The following is an 8,887-nucleotide window of genomic DNA, read 5'->3' as shown; positions in this document are numbered from 1 at the left end:
CCTGTGAAGATGCTGGAGGAAACAGGTACAAAAGTATCAATATTCACAGTAAAACAAGTCCTATATCGACATAACCTGAAAGGCCGCTCAGCAAGGAAAAAGCCACTGCTCCAAAACCGCCATAAAAAAAGCCAGACTACGGTTTGCAACTGCACATGGGGACAAAGATCGTACTTTTTGGAGAAATGTCCTCTGGTCTCATGAAACAAAAATAGAACTGTTTGGCCATAATGACCATTGTTATGTTTGGAGGAAAAAGGGGGAGGCTTGCAAGCCGAAGAACAACATCCCAACAATGAAGCACGGGGCGGCAGCATCATGTTGTGGGGATGCTTTGCTGCAGGAGGCACTGGTGCACTTCACAAAATAGACGGCATCATGAGGCATGACTCAGTTACACCATTTCTGTCTGAAGGGTGCATTTTGGCTCATTCCAACTTATTTTGGGAAGCTTGTGGAAGGCTACCTGAAACATTTTGACCAAAGTTAAAGAATTTAAAGGCAATGCTACCAAATACTAATTGAGTGTATGTAAACATCTGACCCACCGGGAATGTGATGAATGAAATAAAAGCTGAAATAAATATTTCTCTCTACTATTATTAACATTTCACATTCTTAAGATAAAGTGGAGATCCTAACTGACCTATGACAGGGATTTTTACTAGGATTAAATGTCAGGAATTGTGAAAAACTGAGTTTAAATGTATTTGGCCAAGGTGCATGTCAACTTCCGACTTCAACTGTAAATACTATGCATGCCAGTCTCTCTTTGCTAAGAGTTGAGGAGAGACTGACTGCATCACTTATTTTTGTAAGAAACGCGTTGAAAATTCCAAATTGTTTGCATGGTCAACTTAAACACAGCTCTGCCACACACACACTTATCCCACCATAGTCCCCAAATACAGAACAAATAAGTGTACAGTATTATATAGAGCCATTATTGCATGGTACTCCCATCTCATACTGATCAAATGAACAGCAAACCTGGTATAAAAAACAGATAAAGCATCACCTCATGGCACAACACATCTCCCCTATTTGACCTAGATATTGTGTGTTTGTATCGATATGTAGGCTGTGTGTGCCGTTTTTAAATGTATGTAGTTTTGTCCTTGAGCTGTCCTTGAGCTGTCTATTAATGTTCTGTATTATTTCATGTTTCATGTTTAGTGTGGACCCCAGAAAGAGTAGCAACGGCTTTCACAACAGCTAATGGGGATCCTAATAAAATACCAAGAATACCAACAGTGCGAATGAGGACAATTTCTTTAGCCTCAAACGTTTTCCGAGTGCTAGGCTACACCATTCATGAACATTTGTAAACTAACTGAATTAATCATGAATGATTATTCAAGATTTTAAAAAATTAACTCACCAATATATCATATTAGAGTCAAATTAACTAATTTTAAATGTTAGGTAACATCATTGAAATTAAAATGTCTATTATGTAAACTAGCAAAACCAAAAGTAATCTACCATGCGGGCAATTGAAGGAAAGCGTGATTGATTGAATCAACCTACATCAGCAACGCATATCTTCTGAGGCCAAAATAGTCTCATCTGCGATACAAAATTGAAAGTCAAAATGTTCAACAATTCCTTGCATTTGTAGGTATTTGGATTAGCAAATGTCAAATATATTCAATGCTATCTATCATCAAAATAATTTTGAAATAAATTCTCTAAATCAGATATCAGGTGTTTTAGTGCTACTGTTGGATCAAGTCTGTAAATTCCATCAGGATCACCTAGCTGCCTAAACCAATTTTGTCACAAATGTAGAGACCACAGTATAGATAATATTGTAGCAAAATCAGGGAGAAGGGCCCAAAAATCCATTGAGTTAAGGTTATGTTACTTACTTCCTTCAGTAAGTCCTTCACGTGTACATGCCTCTCCTGATGGCCACCATTGCCCCATTCCACTTCTGACACCAATGTAGCGAACGGAAAGCCACCATCCGAAACCCAGACCTCATTTAAGTGGTCTCAAAACCAAAACATCTAGTCTCCATCTCTGGAAAGGGATACTAGGGCTTTGTTCTGTGTTTATGTAGCCTTCACACCTGGCCTGATGGAGAGATATGCTTAGATGTTTCCTTGACTTCCCTCCCCCCTATCTGTGAAAGGGCCCAAAAATCCATCTGAAAGGTCAGAATCATATTCTCCAGGTTAAGGGCCTCTGGCAGCCAGGGAATCCATTATTGACAACAAATAGAATTAGCAACACAGATGGCCAGGCTCAAAGTGCCCCATGTAATTTATTTTCCCCTTCGGCCATTTTAAAACTCCTAGCTTTGCTATTAAGGATAATCTCCAATTTCCTTCTCAAACTCTTGTAGTCCAGATACCAGAAAAATCAAGCAATTTGTGGTAGAAAATGTAATTACTATACTTAAAACAACTTGGTGTAGTTTATTGTAAGTCTTTTTGAATGATATCCAATGTAGCCAAGGTGGGGTTAGATTCTAGCCATAAAACAGGGGCCTGTTTAGTGGGGTGCAATACCCTTAATGTTGAATATAGAAATTGTGTATAGAACTGATATTATCCGCTTTTCTGCATTAGTGGTAATACAGTTCTAAACATTCTGTAGCGTCACACCCTCTTGAATAAGTCCCAGATGTGCCACAGTCCTTCACCAGGGTCATAAAAAGACAGGTTGCGTGCCATGGTCACCAAGTATCAATTGAATTTGACAGTAGAACATATTCATCAGTAGTCTAACTTTGATTTTATTCAGCAAAGCATATGCCTATTTTACGAACAGTACAGAAACAGAGGGATTGTCAATCATCATACAAACGGAGCAGCGGTTGTTAACATTTCAATCATGCAACAAGACAAGTGAAAGAATTGCAATGGCATCATACCTGTGTTTTGAGTTGGAGAAAACCATCCACAATTACAATCTGAGCCACACAAAAGAGGGGGAGATCAATATGATCTGAACAACAGCCCAGGAGACTGTCTGTCTTCTGTCAATTTCCGTTTAATAAGATAGACGTCACCATCACTGCCATTTCAGTGCCAGGAACAAAATTAATCTTTCTTCACAGAAACGCAGGTTGCAAACTGGAATGGAACCAGCCATTTCTAATGCATGGTTTTCAGTAGTTTCTATAGGTTACCTACATTGAAAAAGTAAACAAATCAAATGAGTTGAGGGCCCATAGATAAAAAAAAAAGTGAGAGAAGGCTTCAAAGACAGGATGATGATGATGGTGATGAATGTTTTGTAGGACAAAATATGTAATGACTGAAGCAAATGTCAATCTATGTGAATCTCAAAACAAAGTCAGACATGACAAATTTTGTGTTTGGACCATTTGTCATGGTTGAAGATCAAGCTGAATGTTATTTACACTATTACATAGATACCGTCCCAATTGTTGAGCTGCAGTTTAAGATGGCATATATGGTCAGTTAACTGTATGCTAATGCTAAGGTGGAGACATAGAACATGTTGGGATAGAGAGGAGAAATGTGAACGTGAACACAAATATCTTCAACAGATGACAAGTTTATTTCAACTCAAATAATTTACAGTTGCACTGGAGAAAAGTTTTGGTCATCGTTACCTTTGACCCCTTGTATTCACATTTAAACAGAGGAGCTATTTACTGGGATGGTGCAGCAGGTTAGTGCAAAAGGCATAATGTGCTGCTAAAATAATTGAAGGAAAACAAGTTCAAATGGTTGCCATGCTCAGTATTGGGGGATGGATGTCGTAACATTTAAGGTCCGGGTGAGAACAGATAACTAATATCCTGTGCTGTGAGAGTAAGGTCAAATTCATATCTAACATACCTCCTGTACCAGAATACAAAATGTTGGTGATCGTATAGTCAACTATACTACATACAGGGTGTGACGAAACCTAGGGACACCTTTGGCAAGCTAAGCCTGATGTGATGCCTATGGAGATAATTCTGAATGACGGGATGATGAGCATGAACTGAAAGCAAAACAGACAGACCTACAGCCATCTACATCGAGGACAAAAACAACAAAGTAATATTAAGGCAATCTTTCAAATGGGCAGGCATTTCTCACAGGGAAGAAAAGGACAAAATCATAGGCATTACAATGAATGGTTGCTGGGCTGACAACACAATGCTTTGTTTGTCACCCATCAACCCAGGACACAGTCTTTACTATGTAGTTATGAAATGACACACTACAATGTAATATATTCAGCTCTGACTGAAAGCACTAGACAAAAAGGATTTGGATGCACCCACCTACAGCTGCATAGTTTAAACCTTAACATGAACTTCTGAACTAACAAAAGAGGAGATATCAGTGGAATTAATGCAGTTCTATGGAGGGGGGAGCATGTATTGTATGCCACACTCGGTTAGCTACTGTAGGAAAACCAAGTTGATATGACAGCACCCTTAAAACCCATTTCAAGTGAAATCCGAAAAACAATTCTAAAAATGATAAAGGGATCCATTCAATCATCCTCAAATAAAAGCTAGGATCATACTGACATGTTTGAGAAACTTTTTTTTTTTTTTTTTAAGTAATTGCAACAAGAAAAACAACAATATAATGAAAATACTGTTCTGTCAAAACAAAAAAGGCTCAAAACTAAAATCGAATCAAAAAAAGGTACATCACATTCCAAATTGTTTGGAATAAATGTTTGTACATTTAATTATCATAGTTGTAATGTTGGATCGCTGCTGTAAATTGATTGTGTAGCTTTTACATTCATTAAGTATATCAATAACAGAACTAATTGAAATAATAAAAAAAAAAACAGAGGTGAATCAAAATTGATTAATCGTTGCCAGTGAAGAGCTTTGTCATATACAATAAATCATTCCACAATTACACACTTCTCCATTACCAGAACCCACATTAAAAACAATAGTGCTTAAAATAGAGCACAAACAATTATTAACATGCATTCCAACTTTCAATTACTCAAGGGCCTACCAGTCGTCAGCATACACTAAATTCAAGGAAAAAGAGCGTTCTTTCTGCTATGCATGACAAGCTTAGATGTCAGAAGTATCACAACACTTGATTTAAAGCACGACAAGCTTATTGGAAGAACATAGGAGATGGAGGTTGACATTTTGTTGCTACCAATCTTTTTTGAAGTCCACTTGAAATAGACAGGCCTCTTGTCAGTTAAAATGTAACTTCCAGGTGCTATAAAAGGCGTGTGGCCTAAAACACTCCTGAGGCGGGTAAGCCGGCCTTCCACACACAGAGACACAATTGCAGGACTTTCAGAATGCAAGCAAGGATAAACCACTCAAGAATACACAAGTGAATGATGAAGAAACTAAAGGGGAAGAGAAAGGCAGCAAAATCTTATTTCAGTGTGACAAAAGTGTGACAAAGGCCCGTTGTCACGAGGAAACCAAAGACTTTTCACCATACACACATGAAGACACGTAGGAACTTGTGGATTATGTGAGGGTCAAATGTGTGACGAAAATGGGACAAAGACTGTGGAAGTGCAGTTTCCATTCAGTCAATTTTGCGTTAGGACTTCTAGCTTTGCTGATATTGCATTTTGGAATTTTGTCACCAATGGCACGGGGGGGCTCAGGCAAACTGTTTCTGTACTGAATTCATGAGTTCCTACAAATATTTACACAGTAGATACAGGCACTTATATGTCTTTGGTTGGAGTGATCCAACATTGCAGAAAAATGCATTCACAGAGCTGTACAGCCCAGTATTATTTTCAGGGTTCAGTAGGCAACTGGTCTTTTTTTATTTTACTTCATCCTCGGTTATATTTCAGTTCTGATGGCGATCCTAGAGTTCTTCTTACCCCTCTGACAAGGCCACCTGAGAGGAGAGAAAAAAAGAAATTAATGCCGCTGCAGAATCATCCCTCTAACCAACTAGTCTGTCACAGCGTACAAATGAGGACCCTAGGGATGTTATGCTGAATAACAGCTTCCTAATGAGCCAAGTCAACTGTAAAACAGGAGCAACCAGAGTTTGGTAGTGCTCAGGCATGTCGGGAATGCTCCGTCAGATACTGTAATCAGACACCTGGAAATCTGTTTAATTTTCAAGTTTTAATGTCACATGCACAAGTATGTATGTGCATATATACAGTGCCTTGCGAAAGTATTCGGCCCCCTTGAACTTTGCGACCTTTTGCCACATTTCAGGCTTCAAACATAAAGATATAAAACTGTATTTTTTTGTGAAGAATCAACAACAAGTGGGACACAATCATGAAGTGGAACGACATTTATTGGATATTTTAAACTTTTTTAACAAATCAAAAACGGAAAAATTGGGCGTGCAAAGTTATTCAGCCCCTTTACTTTCAGTGCAGCAAACTCTCTCCAGAAGTTCAGTGAGGATCTCTGAATGATCCAATGTTGACCTTAAATGACTAATGATGATAAATACAATCCACCTGTGTGTAATCAAGTCTCCGTATAAATGCACCTGCACTGTGATAGTCTCAGAGGTCCGTTAAAAGCGCAGAGAGCATCAGAGAGCATCATCAAGCTGGCCGGTGTGTTTACGGACATATTCAATCAATCCCTATACCAGTCTGCTGTTCCCACATGCTTCAAGAGGGCCACCATTGTTCCTGTTCCCAAGAAAGCTAAGGTAACTGAGCTAAATGACTACCGCCCCGTAGCACTCACATCCGTCATCATGAAGTGCTTTGAGAGACTAGTCAAGGACCATATCACCTCCACCCTACCTGACACCCTAGACCCACTCCAATTTGCTTACCGCCCAAATAGGTCCACAGACGATGCAATCTCAACCACACTGCACACTGCCCTAACCCATCTGGACAAGAGGAATACCTATGTGAGAATGCTGTTCATCGACTACAGCTCGGCATTCAACACCATAGTACCCTCCAAGCTCGTCATCAAGCTCAAGACCCTGGGTCTCGACCCCGCCCTGTGCAACTGGGTACTGGACTTCCTGACGGGCCGCCCCCAGGTGGTGAGGGTAGGCAACAACATCTCCTCCCCGCTGATCCTCAACACTGGGGCCCCACAAGGTTGCGTTCTGAGCCCTCTCCTGTACTCCCTGTTCACCCACGACTGCGTGGCCACGCACGCCTCCAACTCAATCATCAAGTTTGCGGACGACACAACAGTGGTAGGCTTGATTACCAACAACGATGAGACGGCCTACAGGGAGGAGGTGAGGGCCCTCGGAGTGTGGTGTCAGGAAAACAACCTCACACTCAACGTCAACAAAACTAAGGAGATGATTGTGGACTTCAGGAAACAGCAGAGGGAACACCCCCCTATCCACATCGATGGAACAGTAGTGGAGAGGGTAGCAAGTTTTAAGTTCCTCGGCATACACATCACAGACAAACTGAATTGGTCCACTCACACAGACAGCATCGTGAAGAAGGCGCAGCAGCGCCTCTTCAACCTCAGGAGGCTGAAGAAATTCGGCTTGTCACCAAAAGCACTCACAAACTTCTACAGATGCACAATCGAGAGCATCCTGGCGGGCTGTATCACCGCCTGGTATGGCAACTGCACCGCCCTCAACCGTAAGGCTCTCCAGAGGGTAGTGAGGTCTGCACAATGCATCACCGGGGGCAAACTACCTGCCCTCCAGGACACCTACACCACCCGATGTCACAGGAAGGCCATAAAGATCATCAAGGACATCAACCACCCGAGCCACTGCCTGTTCACCCCGCTATCATCCAGAAGGCGAGGTCAGTACAGGTGCATCAAAGCTGGGACCGAGAGACTGAAAAACAGCTTCTATCTCAAGGCCATCAGACTGTTAAACAGCCACCACTAACATTGAGTGGCTGCTGCCAACACACTGACACTGACTCAACTCCAGCCACTTTAATAATGGGAATTGATGGGAAATGATGTAAATATATCACTAGCCACTTTAAACAATGCTACCTTATATAAATGTTACTTACCCTACATTATTCATCTCATACGCATACGTATATACTGTACTCTATATCATCGACGGTATCCTTATGTAATACATGTATCACTAGCCACTTTATACTATACTATGCCACTTTGTTTACATACTCATCTCATTTGTACATACTGTACCCGATACCATCTACTGTATCTTGCCTATGCTGTTCTGTACCATCACTCATTCATATATCCTTATGTACATATTCTTTATCCCCTTACACTGTGTACAAGACAGTAGTTTTGGAATTGTTAGTTAGATTACTTGTTATTACTGCATTGTCGGAACTAGAAGCACAAGCATTTCGCTACACTCGCATTAACATCTGCTAACCATGTGTATGTGACAAATAAAATTTGATTTGATTTGATTTGATTTGATGAAGAACAAGGAACACACCAGGCAGGTCCGAGATACTGTTGTGAAGAAGTTTAAAGTCGGATTTGGATACAAAAATATTTCCCAAGCTTTAAACATCCCAAGGAGCAAGCGATAATATTGAAATGGAAGGAGTATCAGACCACTGCAAATCTACCAAGACCTGGCCGTCCCTCTAAACTTTCAGCTCATACAAGGAGAAGACTGATCAGAGATGCAGCCAAGAGGCCCATGATCACTCTGGATGAACTGCAGAGATCTACAGCTGAGGTGGGAGACTCTGTCCATAGGACAACAATCAGTCGTATATTGCACAAATCTGGCCTTGATGGAAGAGTGGCGAGAAGAAAGCCATTTCTTAAAGATATCCATAAAAAGTGTCGTTTAAAGTTTGCCACAAGCCACCTGGGAGACACATCAAACATGTGGAAGAAGGTGCTCTGGTCAGATGAAACCAAAATTGAACTTTTTTGGCAACAATGCAAAACGTTATGTTTGGCGTAAAAGCAACACAGCTCATCACCCTGAACACACCATCCCCACTGTCAAACATGGTGGTGGCAGCATCATGGTTT

General features: G+C 40.8%; 1 protein-coding gene across 4 annotated transcripts in view; it reads right to left on the bottom strand.

Annotated features, from left to right (window-relative positions):
* Positions 1–3,513: 3,513 nt before the first annotated feature.
* Positions 3,514–8,887, bottom strand: part of LOC139418079 (transmembrane protein 248) — a 20,754-nt gene continuing 15,380 nt past the window's right edge. For all 4 annotated transcript variants that reach the window (XM_071167256.1, XM_071167255.1, XM_071167253.1 and 1 more), the window contains one exon: positions 3,514–5,825. In XM_071167256.1, the coding sequence (XP_071023357.1) occupies positions 5,805–5,825 (21 nt within the window). In that variant the 3' untranslated portion in view covers positions 3,514–5,804. The remainder of the gene's footprint in view (positions 5,826–8,887) is intronic.

The sequence above is a fragment of the Oncorhynchus clarkii genome, chromosome 10, assembly GCF_045791955.1.
Source record: "Oncorhynchus clarkii lewisi isolate Uvic-CL-2024 chromosome 10, UVic_Ocla_1.0, whole genome shotgun sequence".
NCBI classification, from domain to species: domain Eukaryota; kingdom Metazoa; phylum Chordata; class Actinopteri; order Salmoniformes; family Salmonidae; genus Oncorhynchus; species Oncorhynchus clarkii.
This window is presented reverse-complemented; position numbering and strand designations above follow the sequence as displayed.